The sequence below is a fragment of the Heterodontus francisci genome, chromosome 5, assembly GCF_036365525.1.
Source record: "Heterodontus francisci isolate sHetFra1 chromosome 5, sHetFra1.hap1, whole genome shotgun sequence".
NCBI lineage: Eukaryota > Metazoa > Chordata > Chondrichthyes > Heterodontiformes > Heterodontidae > Heterodontus > Heterodontus francisci.
In genome coordinates, this window is record NC_090375.1 from 184,794,315 (window position 1) to 184,821,980 (window position 27,666).

Sequence of the window (27,666 nt, forward strand, 5' to 3'; positions counted from 1 at the left end):
TGTTTTGAGCAAGTGGTTGAAGATGGTAATTTTAAAAGGCAGGGGAATACTACTTGAGGAGAAAGAACCATTTACAACAGCAAAACACCGTGGATGATAAAATCTGAAAACCAGAACATTCTGGAAATACTCAGCAGGCCAGACAGCATTTGTGGAGAGAGAAACAAGAGTTAACATTTCAGATCGATGACCTTTTGTCAGACTACTCTGCACACCGTGAGGATTGACCGATCAAGATTTTACTGGGGGACAGGGTGAAAGGTGGAGATGATGGAATAGCTGAGCAGATCAACAGTCGCAGAAACATAATAATAAAGGTGCAATTTTAGTTGGTTTTTTTTCCAGGTGTGGACACAGAAATAGGGGCTGGAAGGGGGTAGGACTATGTGGGTGATGAGAGATGCAAGGAAGTGATCAAGACCAGGGGACCAGAGAGGCCATGTAAGATAGCAAGGTTGAGGCACTAGTCATGAATATGGGTAGGAGAGTTTATGTGCAGGGAGAGGTTTAAGGAGAAGACAGGGCAAGGCAAGCTGAGGTGGAGACTGAAACCACTAAGGATTAGGAGTTACTCAATGCAGAGGCAAAATGGAAGAGGGAGGATATTTTGTGGAGGAACTTGGGTGGAGCTGGGGAGGTGGGCGGAAGGTGGTCAGGATAAGGTGTTTGAAAGGCGCCAGAAGAGTAGGAGGAAAAGACACTGATTTGGTGATAAAGACCACACCATCCAATGGTGGCTTGGGCAGAATACGTGGCATAAAGCATAGCAAAGGATGGAAACTTCAGCAAGAGGCTCATGGGACACAAAACCTTGACAAGTACATGAGATCAAGTGCCTAAGGGTTGATAGAGTGGTTGACAGTCACTTCAGAGACCAAATTTGTGAATAGAATTGTCCACGATAAAGTGGATGGCAAGGCCCTTGCTCACAAGTGAATGAACATTTTGGAGGGAAACAAGAAGAGGAGCAGTGACTGCTGAACCGTTGACAGAGTCTGAGTAGACAGCAGTATGATCAAGGTCTGATAAAAGGTTGACAAGCTTAGCCTCCAGCGGATGCGCTAGTGGAAAATCCAGGAGATGCTGGGACAGCTGAGGGTTGCTGTTCATTAGGAGCAATGATAGGTGCTTCAATAGGTCCTTCGGAGAATGCCAAGAGGGCGGCACAGTGGCGCAGTGGTTAGCACTGCAGCCTCACAGCTCCAGGGACCCGGGTTCGATTCTGGGTACTGCCTGTGCGGAGTTTGCAAGTTCTCCCTGTGTCAGCGTGGGTTTTCGCCAGGTGCTCCGGTTTCCTCCCACATCCAAAAGACTTGCAGGTGATAGGTAAATTGGCCATTGTAAATTGCCCCTAGTGTAGGGAGGTGATAGGGAATATGGGATTACTGTAGGGTTAGTATAAATGGGTGGTTGTTGGTCGGCACAGACTCGGTGGGCCGAAGGGCCTGTTTCAGTGCTGTATCTCTAAATAAAATAAAAAATAAAAGAGGCACAGAAGCCGCTGGTCAGTTAGGCCCTTGACCACAAGGTGACTGCAGTTCCCCACCCCATTAGTTTACTCTAGCTTCAACTGACTTTGTCTAGAAGGCGAGTTTTATTTCATAACATCACACGCTACTGTACTCAGAAGGCAGAATTTTGCTTCTCAAGGCAAAACTGCCCAGTGCAAATCTGATTTATCTGGGATTATACAGCTGCCAAGGCATTTTACTCCTCCAAGGAAACTGCTGGTCAGTGAAATTGCAGGTGCTCCTGTTTTATTTTGTCTGTCAGTGATACCAAAATAGTAGCAAATATACGTTAGGAAAGTAAATTTGGTCTCAGAAGTGACTGTCAGCCACTCTATCAACCCTCAGGCACTTGATCTCATGTGTATTCACCACCTGAAACTTAATACTCAGTATATCAAAACAGTTTATACAAATAATGTCCAAATTCCAAGAAGCTATCAGCAAGGTTTACAGCCGATGTTCAATAGGTTTGCTTTTCTTAAAAAATAATGCACTTATGCACTTTTAAAACATTCAAACCTTCTGAAAGCAAGTTAACTATTCAAAGCCATAATTGTACTGTGATTTTGTTCATTGGATGAAAAATTTGTGAGTGTGTCAGTTCCTTTAGGTAATACATTTATGTGTTTAGTTTCAGTCCAACTCTAAAAATGCTGATTCAGTAGATTAAAAATGTATGCTGCAAAAAGTCACCGTAATCGATGGACATAAGAAGAATTGGATGGTAAAAAAGGAATTCAAGATATTCTGCAAATATTACTAAGTTCCAAAGATACCAGTTTAAATGTAAATGCAATAAATCAGACCCAAGTGTTTAAGTGACAAGATCTCAGCTGTTAAATATCAAACTCTAATACGCAACCACTCTAGAGGGAAAACAGATATTCAGAAACAGCATAAAAGTGGCCAAGATGCAAGTACTTAAGAGTTTTTAAACAGAAATTATATGCCTTACCTGTCAGATTGAAATTAGGTGCCACTTTGCTATCAGCCAAAGTGAACCAAATCAGACCAAAGCTCATACAAAATGCAGCAGACACATCTATAATATTGTAGCGTTTCCCTGTTATAGGAAGCAAACAGATTAACAAATGATTGTGAATGTATATTGACAGTTTTACTTAAAAAATAGCGTTCCAGCAATAAAACTTGCAAGCTCCGGGGGGGGTGGGGGTTGCAGGGGTAATACATGTTAAATATTGCATCTATTCTGCTTAATACTGATCTAAATGAGACTGCAACTGAGCATCAGTCAAGGATATATGATTGGATACAGGATAGTAAAGGCTTGCTATCCGACCCGAACCCGACAAAATGTGTCGGGTTCGGGTTGGGTCGCTCTCCCGGGTCTGGCTTTCAGGCGCGGGTCGGGCCAGGCCAGACACACACGGTAGTGCTCTGCTGGTAAATATTGAAATTAAAAAAAACTTATCTGAGCTGGGAGTCCGGGAGGAACCTGTGTCTGCGCAGTGAGCGAGTGACGTCACTATTCATGTATTGCAGCTTCGGTGTCAGGGAGGTAAGTAAAGCGATGGTTGGGTCAGGCACAGGTCGGGCCAAGTCAGGGCCGGGCTCGGGGCAAAATTGGAGGGATTCGGGCCGGGTCGGGCTCGGGTCCGCTGTGGTTCGGTCGGGTTTATTTCTCGACCTGAGCTGGCCATTACAGGATAATAGCACAAGGTACCACCAGAAGAAGTTGATAAAGACTCAAACAGGATGTGACAAAGCATTTTTCACCAAAGGGGAGGTTGTTTTTGGAACTGGTTACCAAGGGAGCTCGTTGAGGCAAGCAGCTTATATCAAATTAGGGTATCTTGAAGAGAAACATTTATCAGTTGCAGCTGCCAGGAGAGTAGAAAGACACACTAGATAAACGGATGGACTTTTCTGGACTTGAGATTTTCCATATCTAATCAACTTTTTATACAAATCCCTGACATTAAATTGTAAATATACTAAAGTAACAGTATCTATAGAGCTGGGCCAATTGTATTCGCAAATCAAGGTGTTTTTTTCTAATTTAGCAAGCTAGCTTGAAAATAGCATTACTTCTTTAAATCTGCAATGAGCATCACCCAATGCATATCAGCTCTTTAGCTGGTCAACTCCAGAGCAAAAAACAATGAAATTCCACCATTTATTTTATGTTTGCCAACTAGTAGAGATTGGAAACAGCAGGGAATGTTGACATATATTTGCGCTCAATGAACATATTATTCAGCTTAAAATAACAATTATCTGCACTAATCTGACAAATAGCTACACTAACATTTTTAATTGGGATCAGCACCTAAGGTTAGCATGGAATTGCTCAGTTTTTAAAAAAATGTTACTTTTAACAGAATTAAGTCCACTCTATCGAAGTACTTATGTTTGTGAGAACTATTCAAGTGTAATATTCAAGAAGCGGTATTGTGAAGCTTATTTTAACAGGTCATCCAAGCACATTTAAACAATATTCTTCTGTTATTCCTTGTTAAATATTTAATGCAGTAACCAAACAGGTTGCAATGCATTTCCTTTGAATATGTTTGGTTACTGCATTAAATTCTTTTGGGCCTCCGTATCCATTGTCTCTCGAGATAAGGAGGCCCAAAAGAATTTAATGCAGTAACCAAACATATTCAAAGGAAATGCATTGCAACCTCTGAACTGTCACTATCCCAACTGGTGAACAATGAAAATTTGTGGATGTTCACATTACCCAAAATCTGGTTTTATATACGTTGAGCAACATTACACTCAGCACAGGAATTAAGACATGTACTAGACAAATTATAAAGATGCTTTTATTCACTATGAAGGGAGGTGGAATACAAATCTCATGAAAAGCACTGTTTTGTAAACTTCTGCCAGACAACATGCATGACAGTACTGCAATACTTTAGGAACTGCAATATTATAGAATTTACAACTCTAGTGTGTACCTTGTATGAAGACTCCTCCTATCATAACAGGGATCAGCTTGCAGCATTTAAAGATTACTTGAGTTGGATAATTCAGATAACCAAGAGAGGTATTTGACAAGCCCATAGTGCCCACTGTTAGAAATGCTATGAGCATATATGTTTTCCAGGGGATTCTGCAAAACAAGAGAGGTGGGGCTGTAAACCAAATTCAGTGAATTCTGGTGCTTAACAGGGTTTGTTGGCACACTTCGGCTACATACTATGGTTTACAATTTTTAATAATGTGGTTAAAAAAAGCACATTATCTACCTTCCTTGGGAGTTTTCAACTTCACCTAGAAAGTGCTTTGGTAAAATGTTCAAACATGTAAGCACACTTACCTTGTAAAATGTTACCTTTTGCTACACAATGCTCATTTTAAACTAATGTTCATTGGATCATATTTAAAAGATTCATCTGTTCCTTGTTGTTTCTTACAATAGTGACTACACTTCAGCATGGATTTACAAAAGGGAAATCATGCTCGACAAATCTACTAGAATTCTTCGAGGATGTAACTAGTAGAGTTGATGAGGGGGAGCCAGCGGATGTGGCTCATTTGGACTTTCAGAAGGCTTTCGACAAAGTTCCACATAAGAGATTAGCGTGTAAAATTAAAGCGCATGGGATTGGGAGTAGTGTATTGCAATGGATAGAAAATTGGTTGGTAGACAGGAAACAAAGAGTAGGGATAAATGAGTCTTTTTCCGAATGGTAGGCAGTGACTAGTGGGGTACCGCAGGGATCAGTGCTAGGACCCTAGCTATTCACAATATATATTAATGATTTAGATGAGGGAACTAAATGTAATATCTCCAAATTTGCAGATGACACAAAACTGGGTGGGAGGGTGAGTTGTGAGGAGGATGCAGAGAAACTACAGGGTGATTTCGACAAGTTGAGTGAGTGGGCAAATGCATGGTAAATGCAGTATAATGTGGATAAATGTGAGGTTATCCAGTTTGGTAGCAAAAACAGGAAGGCAGATTATCTGAACAGTTATAAACTGAGACAGGGAACATGCAGCGAAACCTGGGTGTTTTTGTACACCAGTCGCTGAAGGTGCAACAGGTGGTAAAAAAGGCAAATGGTATGTTGGCCTTCATAGCGAGAGGCTTCAAGCACAGGAGCAGGGATATCTTGCTGCAATTATACAGGGCCTTGATGAGGTCACACCTGGAATAGTGTGTGCAGTTTTGGTCTCCTTATCTGAGGAAGGATGTTCTTGCGATAGAGGGAGTGCAGTGAAGGTTTACCAGACTGATTCCTGGGATGGCGGGACTGATCTATGGAGGAGAGATTGAGTCGGTTAGGATTATATTCGATGAAGTTCAGAAGAGTGATTGGTGGGGGGGGTGGGCGAAATCTCATAGAAACCTACAAACTTCTAACAGGACTTGACAGAATAGATGCAGGAAGGATGTTCCCGATTGTGGGGGAGTCCAGAACCAGGGGTCATAGCCTCAGGATATGGGGTAAACCTTTCAGGACTGAGATGAGGAGAAATTTCTTTACCCAGAGAGTGGTGAGCCTGTGGAATACGCTACCACAGAAAGCAGTTGAGGCCAAAACATTGTATGTTTTCAAGGAGTTAGATATAGCTCTCGAGTCTAAAGGGATCAAAGGGTATGGGGCGAAAGTGGGAACAGGTTACGGAGTTGGATGATCAGCCATGATCATAATGAATGGCGGAGCAGGCTCGAAGGGCCGAATAGCCTAATCCTGCTCCTATTTTCTATGTTTCAGTGACTAGACTGCACTTCCACAGTGACTGCACTTCCACAGTGACTGCACTTCCACAGTGACTGCACTTCCACAGTGACTGCACTTCCACAGTGACTGCACTTCCACAGTGACTGCACTTCCACAGTGACTGCAAAGTTGTAAATTACACAATTGTTTGAGTTATCTGATGGTCATGAAGAGCACTATATAAATGCAAGTCTTTCTTTTTATTGGCTCATTGCAGAAAATCAATGGCCAGAATTTTAGGCCACCCCAACGAGCGGGTTGGTGGCGGGGGGGGGGGGGGGGGGGGGGATGGCGTAAAATGGAGCAGGAGGCTCCGGGAGGCTTTCCCGACCCGCCACCTTTTACCTTAACGTAAAGGCCCTTAAGGGCCTTCGCTCACCTCCACACGGATTTTGCACGTCGCAAGCGGTTGTCCTGGAGCCGGGAAGGGCTGCCAGGGAAAACCAGGCAGCTGCCGATCATCCCGGGGGAGGGCGGGCCTGCTCATCGGGAACAGGGTGCCCGATGGAGGGCCGCCCCCGCTACCCCAACCACCCCCAGCACCCAACACGCCCCCCCTTCCTCCCCAACCGACCGCCTTTAAAGGCCTGCTCAGGTCTGCAACTGAAACCTAACCCGAGCCCGACAGAAACACATTCGACCAGAGTCCTTTGATTTTTCTCGCGCCCAACCCAACCACCGGAATGAAGTTGATTATATTAAAGAGGCTCTACCTTGGATGGAATCGCTCACTGCAGACTGGTGTGGAGTCTGGATGCACATTTCCCACCTTGACGTCCTAGCTGTTCAAATCTTGAAGCTTTTCCTCCCTGACCAAAAGGCAGCACTGTGTCCGACCTGGCCCGACCCGACTCGAGACCAAATGCCGGACCTGGAAGAGAGACCTGACCCAAACCCGACACGTCGTCGGGTCCGGTCGGTTTTGGGTCAGGTAGCTATGCTCTAACCACCCTTGCCTCGCCAGGGTCCCACTGATTATCCCCGGCAAGGCAACCAAAACTTACCTTTCCTCCTGGCTCTACGTCTTCTTCTATCTTCGGGTGGGCTGCAGTCCCACAGTGGCCACCACCCCAGGTGGTGTGGCTGGGACTAAGAGCTGTTGGCCTGTTGATTGGCTGGCAGCTCATTGAGGCGGGACTTCCTACCTCAAGCAGGTCGAAGTCCCGCCTCGGCACAATTAAAGCCTGGGGACCCGTAAAATACACAACGGTCCCCAGGAGAGGTGGAAGCAGGTTCCACTGACATATATGTCGGAGGCCAGCTCCCATCCACCCACCGTAAAATTCCGGCCAATGACCTACATAAATTAATGTAGGTTTAACTCAATTCCAAAGTCTTTATTCCTATCATTGCATGTAAAATAGTTTTAAATACAACTAAAACAGAAAGCTAATACAAACTGACAGCACTATTCTGAATATTTATTAAAAGTTACATCAATCAGATTTTTAAGTATATACCAAATATTTCTTCAAAATTGAAAAAGGTGCCATGTTTGCAAATTTTAGTCGATTTGGAAAAAATTATGCTCTGGAATAGAGCAAGACTATGACATTTACACAGAATTTTTGACAATGCAGGGGCACACCTAAATGATAAGCATTTAAATCGTTGCATTTTCTAGATCTAGACATTAACCATTAAAAAAAAGTCAAGTTTAAAAAAAAGTATACCTATTTTCTTCAAAACACAGGCTGCTTTGATGGATCAATAGATAGCCGAGCTACACAAACCAGGAAGATCAGCACAGTTTTCCCAAAATCAGCCAAACCAGTGCAAGAAATTTCAAGCACAAATTACAACCAGTGCAAAATCAGGTTTCCATGATCTATTCAGCTATCTTAAAAAACAGTGTGCTAGAATCTGGCCACACCTCCAGATTGAATTAGTCACCGTTGCATGTTTTTTGCAAATTGCATTCGTATGCAGGCCTTTGAGATGTTAAAATTTAGGTTTTTTTTTAGGTGCTGGCACATTTTACAAGCTTTCAATTTTTTTTTACATTTATTAAGAAACTGACAACTGCACATCAATGTAAATAGCAAATGGTTCTGCATAGGTTTTATTTTAAATCATTGTAGTTATTTAAAATCAGGTACTCACAGGTACTGGACTAGACTGTTTAAAAATGCTCATTTTTTTGTGATTAAAACCACTTTCAGCTGTATTAATAAACTGCATGAGGCTACCAACTCTTAAAGATAGCAATGGATATATTTTACTGCATTTTTTTTTTTCATACACAATTTTGAGTGCAATTTGTGCCTGGATACTGACTGCACCCAAAGTGGAAGCACTTGGCCCTTTGGTTTGATCTGCAGACCAGAAAGGTCTTAGATTTGATCCCCACACAATGCAGCATAAGCTGATAAAGAAACAGGAAGAGGAGTAGGCCATACAACCCCTCGAACCTGCTCTGCCATTCAAAAAGATCATGGCTGATCTTCAACTTCAACTCCACTTTCCCACCTTATCCCTCATATGCCTCGATTCCCATAGAATCTAAATATCTATCGAACTCAGCCCTGAATGTACTCAAAAACTGAACATCTACAACCCTCTTGGGTAGAGAATTCCAAAGATTCACAACCATCTGAGTGAAGAAATGGGTGGTTGATGGTCGGCACAGACTCGGTGGGCCGAAGGGCCTGTTTCAGTGCTGTATCTCTAAACTAAACTAAACTAAACTCACCTCACTCCGAAATGGCCAACTCCTTATCCTTATCCTGAAACCTAGTTCAAGATTCTCAAATCAGGGGAACAACCTTTCAGGATCTACCCTGTCAAGCCCTCTCAGAATCTTACATGTTTCAATGAGATCACCTCTCATTCTTCTAACTGCAGACAGTAGTGGCCCATTCTACTCAATCTCTCCTCAGAGGACAATGCACTCATCCCAGCAATCAATCTAGTGAATCTTGGTTGAACCTACTCTAAAGGTAAGAATATCCTACCTTAGGTACGGAGACATAAACTGTACACACTATTCCAGGTGTGGTCTCAAACACCTGTATAATTGCAGCAAGACTGCATTACTGTTGTACTCCAACCCCCTTGCAATAAAAGCCAACATATCATTTGTCTTGTTTGCTGAAACTGCATGTTGACTTTCATGTAAAAAGGCACCCAAATCCCTCTGAGCACTAACATTTAATAGTTTCTCACAATTTGAAAAATATTGCTTTTCTACATTTTACTACCAAAGTGGATAGATAACCTCACATTTCCCCACATTACACTCCATCTGCCACCTTCTTGCCCAGTCGCTGTGTCTATATCCCTTTGCGTCCTCCTCAGAGCTTACTTTCCCATCTAGCTTTGAATTATCAGCAAACTTGGATACATTACACTTGGTCCCTTCATCCAAGTCATTAATATAGATTTTAAATAGCTGAGGGTCCAGCACTGATCCTTACAGCACTCTACTAGTAACAGCCTGCCAACATGAAAATGACCCTCTGTTTTCTGTCCATAAACCAATCCTCTATCATGTCAATATATTACCCCAACCCCATGACCCATTAGCTTGTGCAACAACCTTGGGCGCGGCACCTTATTGAATGCCTCAGACAGGCCGTTGGTTAGGTGCTATAATTGACATCAGTGCTTTGGGTTGGTTTCGGATTATTAGCCAGTGACCTCTGCTAGTACTGCACATGCCAGAAAGGAGGGGATTGAATTTGGTTGTTATGTCCCTTATGGTCAAACAGCTTGCTGATACTTCAATTAAGCTGATGCACAGGTATTGTCACTTGTGCATGGTATTTGAAGACTACTGCTTGTAGAACAGCTCTCCAGCAATGCTTTCAGAAGAAGGGGAAGGAAATTGGTTTACATTTTTCTAAAAAAAAGGTCTACTCACCTTTTTAATCTAGAGTAAATCTCTGACTACCAATATTTATATTACTTCAACGGATAAAGAATACAATATACATGTTCTGGTTTTTATCTTTACATACTGTAAAAGTAAAGACCAGCAAATTATCCTATTGAAAACGGATGCTACAAATGATTGATTTTACTGTTGTGCCAAAAAAACGTAGCTGCAGGAAACTATCAACTACAAATGCAATGAGTAATGCTAGGTTGGTTTAATCCACTAAAAGCAATTTTAGCAATACATTGGATATACACTGTTCTTGGAAAAGCTTCAGAGAAAGTTTGGATTGACTATAAACAATGATCAAATAACAAGGACTAATTTATGTACCAAATAAATATCCAAATGAAAAGAGGCCTTTCCAACACTAGCAAACATAGCATTCAACCAAATCAAAATAACTAATAGGCCCATTTAAAAACAAATGTGCAACAACAAATCCTCAAAATTGCACTAATTTTAAATGTTTGTATGTGCTCAAGTTTACATTCAAACTCATTTCTACATGGGTAGGGCCCTACCAAATTCACAGTTGTGAAAAATGTGTCACGGACTGTGAAATCTCAGGTCCTCCATGAAATTCAGCCATTTTGCAAACTTTGCACGTTTTATTCATCGACACAAGGCTGAACTCGCTGATTAGTAGACGACAAAGGGCTTCCAGTGCAGTTTTGAGACACGCAGTCTCAAGTATTAGCAGACAAGCGAGAATGCCAGAATGAGCAAATCAAAAAACGGCCACAACCATTACTGCAGTACACGAGTTAAAGAATTTGGAAGCCAAAATTTGCATGCCAATCGTGGAATACTGCTTTGTACAAGCTGCAATGTTTCGTTGGATCAAACATGGCGGGCAATGGTTCAGTAACACTTAAGAGTCCGAAAGCCATCGCAGCAGAGAGCATCTGTCTGACACCACACTGCTGGAAAATAAACATTAAAAAAAGCAATGAGAGCTCAGAAAATCATCAGTTGGTCACAATAGAACTTGTGGATACTTTTGCAAGTGCCAAAGCACCCAAATTACCCAAAGCTGTGGGTATTCATTCAATGTAAATGTACAAAATGGTAGTTTATTTGCACTTGGCAAACAACCACAATAAGACTACCTTCCGAAGGTTTTTGCTACACATTGAGGAGATGAAGTCTCAGATTACATGCGAGTCCGTTGCAACTATATGTGATGGGTCCATTGATGACAAGATAACAATGTGCTACATGTTTTGTTTGATTTTATGGCTGGTAAGGCCAAAAGATGTAGAGTCAGGAAAGCCAACAACAGTGCTCGCAATCAGCATCCACTGACAAACTGTTAATTACACCACAGTTTCCCAAGCGATAATCAAAACTGTTTCAAAATACAGTGCAGATTTCAACAAAGTGTCTGCTTTCATTAGTGACAATTTTTGTTTTATTTATTTGTTCGGGGGATGTGGGCGTCACTGGCTCGGTCAGCATTTATTACCCATCCCTAATTGCTCGAGAACGTGTTGGTGAGCTGCCTTCTTGAACCGCTGCAGTCTTTGAGGTGTAGGTACACCAACAGTGCTGTTAGGAAGGGAGTTCCAGGATTTTGACCCAGTGACAGTGAAGGAATGGCGATATAGTTCCAAGTCAGGATAGTGCGTGGCTTGGAGGGGAACTTGTAGGCGGTGGCGTTCCCATGCATCTGCTGCCCTTGTCCTTCAGGTCACGGGTTTGGAAGGTGCTGTCGAAGGAGCTTTGGTGAGTTGCTGCAGTGCATCTTGTATATGGTACACATTGCTGCCACTGTGCGTCGGTGATGAAGGGAGTGCCAATCAAGAGAGCTGCTTTGTTCTGGATGACGTCGAGCTTCTTGATGCAACTTACACGACAAAATCTTTCAAATCTGTGCTCTGAGGTGCAATGCCTAATGCTGTCTATGTTACATGCAATGTACATGTAATTTCTCTTCAGTGAGCTGTGGAAACGCGAGTTTGGTAAAGTCAACAAACTGGCCAGCTACATTAAAAAGATCTTCAAACACTACCCTAGCCGCAAGCTTTGATACAGGGAACAATGTGCAAATGTGGCTGAAATAACTGAAATTGGAGAATAAAACATTGCCCTTCCTCCAGAGCCAGTAATTACTTGATTTTGGGCAATGCAGTACCATGCAGCTCACCTGAAATACTGAGACTTTGTCTCAGAAGAGCTCACACTGACACAGAAAACAGTTTTTAAACAGGCATTATAACCCTTCTAAACGATGCTCAACTTAATGAGAATGAAGCGATTCAGTTTGTTGCAAAGAATGCTACACGACTGATGGATTTAGCCACTTGGTTTGAATCTTGACATGTCACTATCCACAAAGCTTACAATAAAAGTAATGGATATATACTGTTCTGGGTTGAAGCACAGTCAAACAAGCAATACTCTGATGACACTGAATTAAATGCCTGTGCTCAACAGGTGTTTTCTTGCATGGCAAAGAAGCTCAAACAATATTACTGCTATGGGGAAAGGACAAGCAGTGAAGATAAAGCAGCTCAGGAGGTTTCAACAACCTTCAGTGGCATTCCTGAAAGCTGTGCGTATCTTCGACCCTGCACAAATGCACCGGTTGGTGGATTTAAACTCATTTGATGAGATTCCTAGCTTTGACAAGAACTGTCGGATGGGGATTCCTGCTTACAAAAATATTGCAAAAGAAGCAGATTGCCTGTGCTGCAGTTTTGGAACTCTGTGGAATGCAGAATTCCCCCACCTTGCAAGGTTAGTATGGTGCTGACTGACAATTCCAAAAAAATTCTGTGGATGTGGAGAGTGCTGTGTCTAAACACAGGCAGGTGTTCACAGCATAGAGATAGGGAATATAGAAATAGACAGTTGCAGGTTGTTCCATGCTCACATTCAAACCACTGACTTCGGTGAGTAAAGAATATGTCCTGTTTATAGTCTGCTCGAGAATACAATAAATGCCATTTGAAACCAAAAACTTCCCTTGCTTTTTTTGTTTTGAAAGATCATTTTCTTGGGAAGTTGCAACACCGTGAAATTCATGATTTAAATTCGTAAAAGCCACAATTCTTAAAATGCTGTGACTGTGAAATTTGTTAAATTTGACTGTGAATTTGGTAGGGCCCTATAAATATGGGCAAAAGCAAAATCTTGAATAACCAGAGCAAATCGGTTAGCTTCTTAGAAAGTAATTTCCATTGGATATGCAGCAAAAATAGCTTCTGCTACAGGCAGTAACCAATAGAAGCAGTTCCTTATTTGCTATAGCATTCGATTATCAATTGCATGCAATATGCTGAATATAACATAAATACAAACCATGTCAGCTCTTCCTTCTGTATCGCTATAAATATCACCTTTCTAGAGAGGTCAGGATGGTACAAAATTAACTCACCTCTTTTTCATTAGAATTGGGCAACTCCTTCCAGACAGCACAGCAACAGTGGCTTCCATGCCCATGTACAATTGTTTCTACAGCAGAGCAGCTTCTTAAAAAATGAGCCATAAAAATTCAGCATATTGTGGCTGCAGCATGACCACATCAACCTTGTAACATTTTGCAGGCCATGGAAAATCTGGACTGGTCATAAATATGATCTATGGAGGACACTATCAAATCTAATTGTGCGGTGTTCCTTACCATTACCCTTTCCTTCCTCACAATTGAGGCATCCCTGCCATTTGCAAACACTAAAACCTTAGTTCAAAATAGTACTGTTCAAAATGGCATCAGAACAGCAGCTATTCAAGCAGAGAGGTTAAACAACTATGCCTTTCTTAAATTTTGTAAAAGCAAAATTACCAATGGCTACATTAAAGTAACCTTAGCAAACACAAGGACGTAAGAGTTCCATGAAAGTATACTAATACATTAATTTTTCTAAAAATGGCAGATTGTAATAAAATAACTTTCTTTGTTGAAGCACTGGAATTGTTTGATATGGTAACTGATTTACTTTCTGATGTGACTAAATTCATTTGAGTAAGTCACATGTGACACGTGACGAAAAGTCATTTGGACTTAAATGTGGGAGGCAAGATTGGGAAATTTGCTGATGACACAAAAATTGGCCGCGTCGTTAATAGTGAAGAGGATAGCCGTGAACTCCAGAAAGATATCAATGGTTTGGTTGAAAAGTGGCAAATGGAATTCAAACCAGGTAAGTGTGAGGTAATGCATTTGGGGAGGGCGAATGAAGCAAGGGAATACACAATAAATGGGAGGATATTGAGAGGGGTAGAAGAAGTGACAGACCTTGCAGTGCATGTCCACAGGTCCCTGAAAGTGGCAGGACAGATAGATAGAGTGGTGAAGAAGGCATATGGAATGCTTTCCTTTATTGACCGAGGTATAGAATTCAAAAGCAGGGACGTAATGCTGGAACTATATAAAACGCTGGTTAGGCCACAGGTGAAGTACTGCATACAGTTCTGGTGGTCACATTACAGGAAGGACATTATTTCTCTGGAGAGAGTACAGAGGAGACTTACAAGAATGTTGCCAGGGCTTGAAAATTGCAGCTTTGAGGAAAGATTGGATAGGCTCGGGTTGTTTTCCTTAGAACAGAGGAGGCTGAAGGGTGACTTAATTGAGGTGTACAAAATTATGAGGGGCCTAGATAGAATGGACAGGAAGGACAGGGCCTGTTTTCCCCAGCGCAGAGGTCAATAAGCAGGGGGCACAGATTTAAGGTGATTGGTAGAAGGATTAGAGGGAACATGAGGAAAAGCTTTTTCACCCAGAGGGTGGTGGATGTCTGGAATTCACTGCCCGGATCGATGGTGGAGGCAGAAACCCTCAACTCATTTAAAAGGTACCTGGACCTGGAGTGCTGTAACCTACAAGGCTATGGACCCGGTGCCAGAAGGTGGGATTAGATTGGTCGGCTGGTTTTCTTGGCCGGCACGGACACGATGGGCTTAAAGGCCTCCTTCTGTACCCTAATTTTTCTATGGTTCTAATACGAAGACGATTTATTTCAAGTGTAATTGTTTTGAATGAAATATATTCAATCACCTTTCAGATGTATTTTTAACAGTTCAACACATAAATGGCCTGATATTTTTTCATCAATATGCACCAGCTCATTTTGATGCTCATCACAAGAGTTGTTCAGCGCAGAAGGTGGCCATTCGGCCCATCGTTTCTGCACTGGCTCTCCGAATGAGCAATTCACATAGTGCCCTTCCCCAGCCTTCTCCCCGTAACCCTGTACATTCTTATTTTTCAGATAACAGTCTAACTCCCTTTCAAAGGCCTCAATTGAACCTGCCTGCACCACACTCTCAGGCAGTACATTCCAGATCCTAACCATTCGCTTCGTGAAAATGTTTTTCCTCATGTCGCTTTTTTTGCCGATCATTTTCAATCTGTGCCCTCTCGTTATTAATCCTTTCACGAGTGGGAACAGTTTTTCCCTATCCACTCTGTCCAGAGCCCTCATGATTTTGAATACCTCTATCAAATCTCCTCTCAACCTTCTACTCTCTAAGGAAAATAGTCCCAACTTCTCCAATCTATCTTCATAACTGAAGTTCCTCATCTGTGGAACCATTCGCGTGAATCTTTTCTGCACGCTCTCCAATGCCTTCACGTCTTTCCTAAGATGCAGTGCCTAGAACTGGACACAATATTCCAGCTGAGGCCGAATTAGTGTCTTATACAAGTGCAACATAACCATCAGGCTCATTATTTAGATCACTCAATTCTTCCCAAACTTTTGGGTGACACTGTTACAAAGGTTTTTTTTGTACTCAGAACTTAAGAATTCTATGCGTTTTAAAAACTGAGAAAAGTATTTTTTGCTCAGTGGAAGACACCTGCAAATAGTTGGAATTCCTGCAATGTTTTGAAAGGAAGTTCATAACAAAAGTTGAACTTTATGGGTGCTTTGAAAGTAAGTTGAACTTGTACAAGGACAGGAAAGCAGGCAATTTCAAGGAAACCACAGGGGTTTGGCCTTCCTCAGAGCAGTTTTTCTTTGACGGACAAGCGACACTGTGTTTGCACGTGACCCTGTTCAGGAAGGTTTTTTTCCCCACTTTGAACCCTTTAAAAAGCCAGTGATTTGGGCAAAGGGCAGGCATTTGAAATCTTTGCTTTGACCTGCCTGAAGCAAGAAAGGAAGACCCAGAAGTGTTACCTCTCTCTGTAAAGGAATCCTACAGCTCGAAAAGAAACCCTGCATCTAGTGTAGTTCCTGCTGCCTCCTGTGTTCTAGGAAATCCCGAAATCTGAAGAATTCTTCTACTGCTAGACTGCTGCTGACCTAAGAAAACCTATTGCTACACCCCTACGTGACGCCTGCTGCAGTTAAATTGCTGTAAATGCCGACCCATCACAGACTGTTCATCAACTGCGCCCGGAGAGACTGCAAGTGGCATCCAACTATTCAGCTCTGGGACACCTCACTGTACTGAAACATCCTACCAGAATGTGATAAACTCAATTTTTAAAAATTATTCCTTCTATTCCTAAGTAACAGCTGTAAACCAAAAAATTATTTTCCAAGGTTAACCGTTTTATTTAATGTATGTGGGTGTGCATGAGGGTTAAGGAAATAAGGAGATTTTATATATATTTATCTAATTAATACGTAAGATTTATTATTTCTTTTCGAATAAATAGTTAATGTTGTTGCTGTTTAAAGAAACCTGGTTTGATATGCTTTATTCTGAGGGACAAATAAAGTGTTTAATTTGGCTACTCTTCGGTAGGTGGGAAACTTTATTTGATATGCTATGACCTGTGTAGTGGGACTGAATTAACAGTGCATTTCTCCCACCTTGGTCGTAACTTATTAATTAGGGGCTCTTGTCGGGATTAAAATCCAACACTAATTATGTTAATTGTGAGGGGGGTAATAATTGAAAGAAATAAAAGGAACCAGGTTTCTTGTGTTATAGGGTAAAGTCTACGCCACCAGAATGGCATTAGCAGCTGTTGCAGTTTTTCTGGGAAAGGAGAATGTATCCCTCAGTGACTTGACAACTTTAACCAAGATTAAACTAATAGAGTTGGCAGTTGTGTTTAGAATTGAAATCAGGTGCTAAAAAGCAAAGATAATTGATCATAATAACCCAACATCTGAAACTGGAAGATGATAGTAAGGCAGAGTGATGCAGTTAAATTGGCCAAGATTCAGTTAGAAATGAAAAAACTTGAGGCTGAAAAAGAACTGACAATGAAAAAAGCTTGAATTTGAAAAGAGGAAAGGGAGAAAGAGAGAGCATTTCAGCGAGAAAGTGAAAGAGAAAAGCAGCAAGGGAATTCAAATTAAAAGAGATGGAACTAAGACAAAAGACTAGTCTTGATTCCAGGGAAAATTCTGGTCAGGGAGAATTTGAATCCAGCCCAGGACTCAGTGAGAAGCTGTTTAAATTTATACAAGCTCTCCATAAGTTTGAGGAAAGGGATGTAGAGGCATTTTTCATTTCTTTTGAAAGAAATAGCCAAACAAATGAATTGGCCAAAGGAAAGTTGAACACTTCTTATGCAAAGCAGGTTGATGGGCAGAGCTCATGAAGTTTATGCCATGCTTTCTGAAGAGGCATCGGCAGATTATGAGATAGCAAAAAAGGCTATTCTCACTGCGTTTGAGTTAGTCCCTGAAGCTTACCGATAGAAGTTTCGGAACCTCCGGAGATTGGCTGGCAGATTTATGTCGAACTTGAGAGGGTAAAGCAAATTAATTTTGATCGTTGGATATAGGCAACAAAGACAGAAACCATGAATGAGAGCCTGAGAACTAATTCTCTTGTAAGAGTTTAAAAATTCAATCTCTCCAGTAGTGAGAACTCATGTAGAGAACCAGAAAGTTTCAAAAAGCCAGGCAAACAGTGGAAATCACTGATGATTTTGAGCTTGTAAATAAGCTAAAACCCTTTGTCCGTTACCCCCACAAATCTGAGGATAGAAAGCGGGCGAGTGAAAGGAAGGCAAATAGCCGGGGACAAGGAGAAACAGCTGGGAACACCCCAGGATCCCCTCCTCAGGCCAGAAAGGAAGTGTAGTGGGACTGAATTAACAGTGCATTTCTCCCACCTTGGTCGTAACAACATCCACATGTTCAGATCTTGCAAACCACAACAGCAGCACACAGGTCAAATTAGAAAGTAAATCACCTTTAGAATCATAGAACGGTTATAGCACAGAATGAGACCATCCAGCCCGTTATGTCTGTGCTGGCTCTCCGCAAGAGCAACTCGCTTAGTCCCATTCCCCTGCCTTTTGCCCATAGCCCTGTTGGATTTTTCTCTTCAGTTGATTTTCCAAATCTCTCTTGAAAGCCACGATTGAATCTGCCTCCTACACACTCAGGCAGTGAATTCCAGATACTAACCACTTGCTGTGTAAAGAGGTTTTTCTCTTATGTCATATCTGGTTCTTTTGCCATTCACCTTAAATCGTTGTCCTCTGGTTCTTGACCCTTCTGCCAATGAGAGCAGTTTCTCCCTATCTATTCTATCCAGATCTCTCATGTAGACGCCTGCGACCCGACCCGAAACTGATGGGACCCAACAACATGTGTCAGGGTCGGGTCGGGTCCATCTTCAGGTCCCGGCTTTCGGGCTCGGGTCAGGCCGGACACACAGGGTCAGTGCTGTACCGTTAAGTATTAAAAATAAAAAAAGCTTACCTGAGCTGGGAGTTCGGGACGAAACTGAGTCTGCACAGTGAACGAGTGATGTCACTATGATGTCATCACGCATGTGCAGCAGCTTCATGGAGGTTCCGAGTTGGGGGGTAAGGAAACAGATGGTTGGGTCGAGTCGGGGCAGGCTCGGGTCCACGGTGGTTCGGTCGGGTCAGTTTTCCCGATCTAAAGTAGGCCTCTACCCTCATGATTTTGAACACCTTTATCAAATCTCTTAATTTCTCTTTTCCATAGAGACAACCCCAGCTTCTCCCATCTAGCCACATAACTGAAGTCTTCATCCTTGAAACCATTCTTGTATACCTTTTCTTCACCCTCTCTAATGTTTTGACATCCTTCCTAAAGTGTGGTGCCCAGAATTGGGCACAATTCTCCAGCTGAGGCCGATGTTATGGAGGTGGAAATAGGCGGTCTTAGTAATCGCATGAATGAGGTCGGAAGCTAATCTCAGGGCTATATGTGACACCGAGGTTGCAAACAGACTGGCTTAATCTCAGACCCTGTTTGGAACTGTATCCATTATTTTATATTGCCTGTTCTTGTGCATCCTACCAAAATGCATCACTGTGACTCTTTGTTATGATCTGGAATGCAGTGCCTGAATTAGCAATAGAAGCAGATTCAATAGCAACTTTCTAAAGGAAAAAAACTGCAGGCAATAGGGAAGGAGCAGGGCTGTGGGACTGATTGGACAACTTTAATTGGATAGAGCCAGCACATTCACATGGGCTAAATGGCCTCCTTCTGTGCTGTATGATTTTAGATGATTCATTTACAGTATCAAATAATTTTAGTGCTTCAAACCAATATGAGAATCTGCCAGTTTTAAAAGGCAATCATTGTACAGTAAACCAACATTGGATATGCAATTCTGATCATCCCAAATCAATATCCAACCCATGGTTAGCAGAGATCACCAGACAATCATAGCTGTGAAAGAATCACAGTATTGTTATGGCGCAGCAGGCCACCATTCGGCCCATTATGTCTGCACTGGCTCTCTGAATGAGCAATTCACCGAATGCCATTCCCCCACCTTCTCCCTGTAACCCTGCACATTCTTCCTTTTCAGGTAACAGTCTAATTCCCTTTTGAATGCCTCGATTGAACCTGCCTCCAGCCAGTGCATTCCAGATCCTAATGACTTGCTGTATGAAGAAGGTTTTCCTCTTGTCGCTTTTGCTTCTTTTGCCAATCACTTTAAATCTGTGCCCTCTCGTTCTCAATCCTTTTACAAGTGGGAACAGTTTTTCCCTATTTACGCTGTCCAGAACCCTCATGATTTTGAATACCTCTATCAAATCACCTCTCAGCCTACTCTTCTCCAAGGAAAACAGGCCTACCTTCTCCAATCTATCTTGATAACTGAAGTTCCTCATCCCTGAAACCATTCTTATGATTCTTTTCTGTACTCTCGCCAATGCCTCCACATCTTTCCTGAAGTACAGCACCCAGAACTGGACACAATACTCCAGTTGATGCTGAACACGTGTCTTATACAAGTTTAACATAACCTCTTTGCTCTTGCACTCTATGCCCTTATTAATAAAGCCCAGGATACTATATGCTTTATTAACTGCTCTCTCAACCTGATCCTGCCACCTCCAATGACTTATGCACATATACTCCCATGTCCCTCTGCTCCTGCTCCCCCTTTAGAGTTGTACCCTTTATGTTACATTGTCTCTCCACATTCTTCCTACCAAAATGAACGACTTCACATTTCTCCACATTGAACTTCATCTGCCACTTGCCTGTCAATTCCACCAACTTGTCCATGTCCTTTTGAAGTTCTACACTATCCTCCTTACAATTTACTATTGTTCTAAGTTTCGTATCATCTGCAAATTTTGAAATTGTGTCCTGTACACCATGTTCTAGGTCACTAATATACATCAGGAAGAGCATTTCCCAACACTGACTCCTGGGGAACTTCACTACAAACCTTTCTCCAGCCCAAAGAACATCCATTAACCACTGCTCTCGGTTTCCTGTCGTATCCATGTTGCTACTGTCCCTTTTATTCCATGATCTATAATTTTGCTCACAAATCTGTTGTGCGGCTCTGGAAGTGGTTCAAGAGTTCACCTACCTAGGCTCAACTATCACCAGTAACCTGTCTCTAGATGCAGAAATCAACAAGCGCATGGGAAAGGCTTCCACTGCTATGTCCAGACTGGCCAAGAGAGTGTGGGAAAATGGTACACTAACACGGAACACAAAAGTCCGAGTGTATCAGGCCTGTGTCCTCAGTACCTTGCTCTATGGCAGCGAGGCCTGGACAACGTATGTCAGCCAAGAGCGACGTCTCAATTCATTCCATCTTCGCTGCCTCCGGAGAATACTTGGCATCAGGTGGCAGGACCGTATCTCCAACACAGAAGTCCTCGAGACGGCCAACATCCCCAGCTTATACACACTACTGAGTCAGCGGCGCTTGAGATGGCTTGGCCATGTGAGCCGCATGGAAGATGGCAGGATCCCCAAAGACACATTGTACAGCGAGCTCGCCACTGGTATCAGACCCACCGGCCGTCCATGTCTCCGCTATAAAGACGTTTGCAAGCGCGACATGAAATCCTGTGACATTGATCACAAGTTGTGGGAGTCAGTTGCCAGCGTTCGCCAGAGCTGGCGGGCAGCCATAAAGACGGGGCTAAAATGTGGCGAGTCGAAGAGACTTAGTAGTTGGCAGGAAAAAAGACAGAGGCGCAAGGGGAGAGCCAACTGTGCAACAGCCCCAACAAACAAATTTCTCTGCAGCACCTGTGGAAGAGCCTGTCACTCTAGAATTGGCCTTTATAGCCACTCCAGGCGCTGCTTCACAAACCACTGACCACCTCCAGGCGCGTATCCATTGTCTCTCGAGATAAGGAGGCCCAAAAGAAAAAAAAAGAATAATTCTGCTCACAAATCTGTTGTGCGGCTCTGTATCAAATGCCTTTTGAAAGTCCATGTACGCCACAAGAGCAGAATTGCCCTCATCAACTCTCTCTGTTACCTCTTCAAAGAAACTCCAGCAAGTTAGTTAAACATGACTTTCCCTTAATGAATCCATGCTGGCTTTCTTTAATTAAACCGCGTTTGTCCATGTGACTATTAATTTGGTCCCAAATTATTGTTTCTCGAAGTTTCCCCACCACCAAAGTTCAACTGACTGGCCTGTCGTAGTTGGGCCTATCTTTACGTCCTGCTTTTGAACAAGGGTGTTATGTTTGCAATTTTCTAGTCCTTTGGCACCACCCCGGAGTCTAAGGAAGACTGGAAAATTATAGCCAGTGCCTCTGCAATTTCCACTCCCACTTCCCTCAGTATTCTTGGATGCATCTCATCCGACGCTGGTGTTTTATCAACGTTAGGTATAGACAGCCAATCTAATACCTCCGCCTTACCACTTTTAAATCCTTCTAGTGTATTAATTACCTCCACATTCACTGTAGCCTGAGTAGCATATTCTTTCTTGGTAAAGACAGATACAAAGTATTCATTTAATGCCTCAGCTACTCCCCCAACTTCCATGCGTAAATCCCCCTTTTGATCCCAATTCGGCCCTATTCCTCCTTTTGCTACTTATATGCTTATAGAAGACTCTGGGAATCCCTTTTATGTTAGCTGCCAATCTCTTTCATCCTTTTTTTTCCTTCTCTTATTTGCCTTTTCACTTCGCCTATGAACCATCCACATTCAGCCTCGTTCTCCAATGTATTATCTACCTGATATCCGTCATAAGCACATGTTTGCTTCTTCAATTTTTTTCATTCGGGGGATGCGAGTGTCGCTGGCTATCCCAGCATTTATTACCCATCCCTAATTGCCCTAGAGAAGGTGGTGGTGAGCTGCCTTCTTGAACGGCTGCAGTCCATGTTGGGTGTTGGTATACCAACAGTGCTGTTCGGATGGGAGTTCCAGGATTCTGACCCAGCGACAGTGAAGGAACTGCGATACAGTTCCAAGTCAGGATGGTGCGTGGCTTGGAGGGGAACTTGTAGGTGGTGGTGTTCCGATGCATCTGCTGCCCTCGTCCTAAGTGATAGAGGTCGCGGATTTAGTAGGTGCTGTCTTAGGAGACTTGGTGAGTTGATGCAGTGCATCTTGTAGATGGTACACATTGCTGCCACTGTGCGTCGGTGGTGGAGAGAGTGAATGTTGAAGGTGGTGGATGGGGTGCCAATCAGTGGGCTGCTTCGTCCTGGATGGTGTTGAGCTTCTTGAATGTTGTTAGAGCTGCACCCATCCAGGCAAGAGGAGAGTATTCCATCACACTCCTTATACCTTGTAAATGGTGGACAGGCATTGGGGAGTCAGGAGGCGAGTTACTCACCGCAGAATTTCTAGCCTCTGACCTGCTCTTCTGGCCATAGCATTTATGTGGCTGGTCCAGTTCAGTTTCTGGTCAATGGTGTCCCCCAGGATGTTGATAGTGGGGGATTCAGCGATGGTAATGCCATTGAACTTCAAGGGGAGATGGTTAGATTCTCTCTTTTTTGAGATGGTTATTACCTGGCACTTGTGTGGTGTGACTTGCCACTTATAGACCAAGCCTGAGTGTTGTCCAGGTCTTGCAGCATATGGACATAGGCTGCTTTAGTATCTGAGTCGTCGCAAATGGTGCTGAACATTGTGCAATCATCAGCGAACATTCCCACTTCTGACCTTATGATGGAGGGAAGGTCATTGATGAAGCAACTGAAGATGATTGGGCCTAGGAGACTACCCTGAGGAATTCCAGCAGTAATTTCCTGGGACTGAGATGATTGACCTCCAACAACCACAACCATCTTCCTTTGTGCTAGGTATGACTCCAATCAGCTGGGTTTTTTCCCCCTAATTCCCAATGGCTCCAATATTGCTAGGTCTCCTTGATGCCATACTCGGTCAAATGCTGTCTTGATGTCAAGGGCAGTCATTCTCACCTCACCTCTGGAGTTCAGCTCTTTTGTCCATGTTTGGACCAAGGCTGTAATGAGGTCAGGAACTGAGTTGCCCTGGCAGAACGCAAACTGAGCGTCACTGAGCAGGTTATTGCTGAGCAAGTGTCGCTTGATAGCACTGTTGACAACCCCTTCCATCACTTTGCTGATGATCGGGAGTGGACTGATAGGGTGGTAATTGGCTAGGTTGGATTTGTCCTGCTTTTTGTGCACAGGACATACCTGGGCAATTTTCCACATTACCGGGCAGATACCAGTGTTGTAGCTGTACTGGAACAGCTTGGCTAGGGGCGCAGCTAGCTCTGGAGCACAAGTCTTCAGTACTATTGCCGGAATGTGTCAGGGCCCATAGCCTTTGCAGTATCCAGTGCCTTCAGCCGTTTCTTGATATCAAGTGCAGTAAATCAGATTGTCTGAAGACTGACATCTGTGATGCTGGGGACTTCAGGACAAGGCCGAGATGGATCATCCACTCAGCACTTCTGTCTGGAGATGGATGCAAATGCTTCAGCCTGGTCTTTTTCACTGATGTGCTGGGCTCCCCCATCATTAAGGATGGGGATGTTTGTAGAGCCTCCTCCTCCTGTCAGTTGTTTAATTGTCCACCACCATTCATGACTGGATGTGGCAGGACTGCAGAGCTTAGACTGATCCATTGGTTGTGGGATCGTTTAGCCCTGACTGCTGCTTCCGCTATTTGGTATGCAAGTTGTCCTGGGTTGAAGCTTCACCAGGCTGACACCTCATTTTTAGGCATGCCCGGTGCTGCTCCTGGCAAGCCCTCCTGCACTCTTCATTGAACATCTGTATCTCTTTTGTCATCCAGGGAGCTCTGGATTTATTTCCCCTTCAAGGGAATATACCTTGCCTGTGCCCGAACGATCTCTTCTTTGAAGGTTGTTCAGCTACTGTTTCTCCTGCCAACCTTTGATTCCAATTTATTCAGTCCAGATCCATTCTTACCCCATTGAAGTTGGCATTCCCGCAGTTAATTATTCTTACTCTCGATTGTTCTTTGTTCTTTTCCATAACCACCCTAAACCTTATTATACATTGATCAGTGTCCCCTAAATGTTCTCATACTGATATTTGACCCATATGGCTGAGCTCATTCCCAAGAATGAGGTCCAGCAGTGCCTCCCCTCTCGTTGAACTGGAAACATACTGCTGTAGAAAATTTTCCTGAACACTCTCTTGTCCCTCTTTGCCCTTTATGCGATGACTATCCCAGTCTATATTTGGATAATTAAAATCCCCCACTAAAACTGTATAATTATTGCACCTGTAATTTTCTTGAAAATGTGTTTCTCTTCACCCTTTCCACTTGTTGGTGGCCTATAAACTACACTGAGCAATGTCTCTGCACCTTTTTTGTTCCTTACCTCTAGCCAAATAGATTCTGTCCTTGATCCCTCTGGGATATCCTCTCTCTCCAGCACTGCAATGCTCTCCTTAATCAATAGCACCATTCCTCCCCCTTTTCTATCTTTCCTGGACACCTTGTATCCAGGACTATTTAACACCTAGTCCTGCTGTTCTTCGAGCCAGGTCTCTGTTACAACCATAACATCATATTTCCACCTGGCAATCTGCGCCTGTAACTTACCACTCTTATTAGCCACACTCTGTGCATTCACATACATGTACATTAACCCTGATTTAGATTTTAAAACTTTCTCCATTACTCTGACCCCAACCTAATAGTTTACTATTCCCTACTCTATACTATCTATCTCTCCCAGCATTCTGTGCACCTTGGTGTTCCTCTCTGATATTTCCTCCTGGTTCCCATACCCGTCAAGTTAGCATAAACCCTCCTCAATAACACTCGCAAATCGCCCTGCAAGGAAGTTTAACCCAGTTCTGTTAGGTGCAACCCGTCCAGCCTGTATAGGTCCCAACTTCCCCAGAACCCGTCCCAGTGTCCCAGGAATCTAAAGCCCTCCCTCCTACGCCATCTTTTTAGCCACGCATTCATCTACACTATCCTACTTCTATTCTGTGATCTCAGCTAACTTTGGTGCACACCTTGTTTTGTTTTTGCTTAACGGCGGTTGGCTAAAATTCCAACAGGGATTATCATCATCTATACATAATCAACGACCATGAATTACCTCCTCCTCTTGTCCTGTGTGAGCTGCAACTCGATCAGCCCGAAAGTGGAATAGAAAGCAAACTGCACCAGAGTGAGGTACCAGCCGAACGGTTTAAAACCTTCCACAGAGAAAATAAGCTCCTGCAAAACCACAGCGAAAATGTTAACTTAAAATGCAACAATTCTGCAAATGCAGTAAACAAAATCCGTTAATACAATAGCAACATAATGAGGGCGGCGCAGTGGTTAGCACCGCAGCCTCACAGCTCCAGGGACCCGGGTTCGATTCTGGTTACTGCCTGTGCGGAGTTTGCAAGTTCTCCCTGTGACCACGTGGGTTTTCGCCAAGTGCTCCGGTTTCCTCCCACAGCCAAAGACTTGCAGGTGATGGGTAAATTGGCTGTTGTAAATTGCCCCTAGTGTAGGTAGGTGGTAGGGAATATGGGATTACTGTAGGGTTAGTATAAATGGGTGGTTGTTGGTCGGCACAGACTCGGTGGGCCGAAGGGCCTGTTTTCAGTGCTGTATCTCCAAAATAAAAAAAAATGTGAAATAACAAGAAATACTCAGCAGGTCTGGCAGCATCTGCGGGGAGAGGTACAGAGTTAAGAGTTGAAACGTTAACCCTGTTTCTCCTCCACAGATACTGCCAGATCTGAGTATTTCCAGCATTTCTGTGTTTATTATAGCCAAAATCCGCAGTGGGATTATAAACAAATAAAATAAAAATTGCATCTGTATTATAAGAACTTATTAATGACCTGCAGGTAGCCATAGATGAGATAGAAGGTGAAGACCCCAGCCACGCATATGAGGAACTGCACGGTCCTGGAGAAGTCGCTCAGGTTGAAGCCGATCACCCGCAGCTCCTCCGCCGACTTGATGTGCGGGGACATGGAGTCGGGCTTGTCGGGCACGCTAATGGAGATGTACTTCCTGGAGCTGGAGCCGCTCATTGCCCTCACCGAGTCGAGCAGCCGGGGCCACCAGCGGCCCGCAAGCTCCGCGCTGCAGCAAAAAAAAAATTAATAAATGAAAGACACAAACCGGGATAGAGCCGTGAACGTTCCCAGCAGAGCCTCAGCGCTTAATCATTATCATCGGCCTCCACTTTAATGTCATTTACCGTTATTAATTATGATTATTATGGTGGTGCGTGTGCATCCGGTACCGTGGATGGCCTCGGCCCACACGGTAGGCCCCGATTCCCCTCCTCCACCCGCCAACTATCATCGCCACCGAGACGACGCCGCTCGTGCGCAGGCGCGCGGGTTGCCCCTGCCAACCGGGAAGTGGGGGGGGGGGTGGGGAAAGGCTGGTCCGAACTGAGCCACTGCACGTGCGCAGTAGCTTCAGCTGCCCGGAGCTCTTTCAGCCCCGCCCCCTGCCCCACGTGACCCGTCGGTGCAAGCGCACTGAAACATCGGCGCTGGACGCTGGAGCTTGTGTCATCAATATATCTCCATTTCCTCGGTTTGAGCTCTTAAAGGCGCTTTGTACTGTATTGTATGCCGACAATTAGGTTTATGATCAGAATGCTCCGTCTCTTTCTCTCTGTCCAGTGCTGTCATGATGTTTGAGGCACCCTTCAGTCGGTCGTGTGCAACCTTGGCCTGGCCGCCGTGGATCCAGTGTTTCCCTCAGCTCTCCAGTGTTCTGAGACACAGGGAGCACTTCCCCAAGTGCTGTCAGATCCCCAAGCCCGAGGAGGTAAAGAAAAATGCTGAAGTAAAAAAACTTTGGCAGGAAGAATCTAAAGGCAGACTAGACTTCAAAGAAAGTGCAGCACAGAGGGATCTGGGTGTTCTTTTGCAGGAAACACAAAAAGTTAGCATGCAGGTGCCGCAAGTAATTAAGAAGGCAAATGGAATTCTGGCCTTTATTGCTAGGGGGTTGGAGTTTAAAAA

The 27,666-nt window shown here is 43.6% G+C and overlaps 1 protein-coding gene across 3 annotated transcripts in view; it reads right to left on the reverse strand.

The window, feature by feature from the left end:
• slc35b3 (solute carrier family 35 member B3) overlaps nucleotides 1–27,042 on the reverse strand; it is an 81,414-nt gene extending 54,372 nt beyond the window's left edge. For 2 of the 3 annotated variants that reach the window (XR_010975099.1, XM_068032456.1), the window contains exons 1-5: nucleotides 26,886–27,040; nucleotides 26,521–26,767; nucleotides 25,779–25,900; nucleotides 4,439–4,593; nucleotides 2,467–2,574 (exon numbers count right to left, since the gene is read on the reverse strand). Coding sequence is in view for 2 of the 3 variants with exons in the window: in XM_068032456.1 (XP_067888557.1) it covers nucleotides 2,467–2,574; nucleotides 4,439–4,593; nucleotides 25,779–25,900; nucleotides 26,521–26,715 (580 nt within the window). In the remaining variant the exon portion in view is untranslated. Of the gene's footprint in view, nucleotides 1–2,466; nucleotides 2,575–4,438; nucleotides 4,594–25,778; nucleotides 25,901–26,520; nucleotides 26,768–26,885 lie in introns of all 3 variants that reach the window. The other variant, XM_068032457.1, reaches the window with a different exon arrangement.
• Nucleotides 27,043–27,666: the final 624 nt, after the last annotated feature.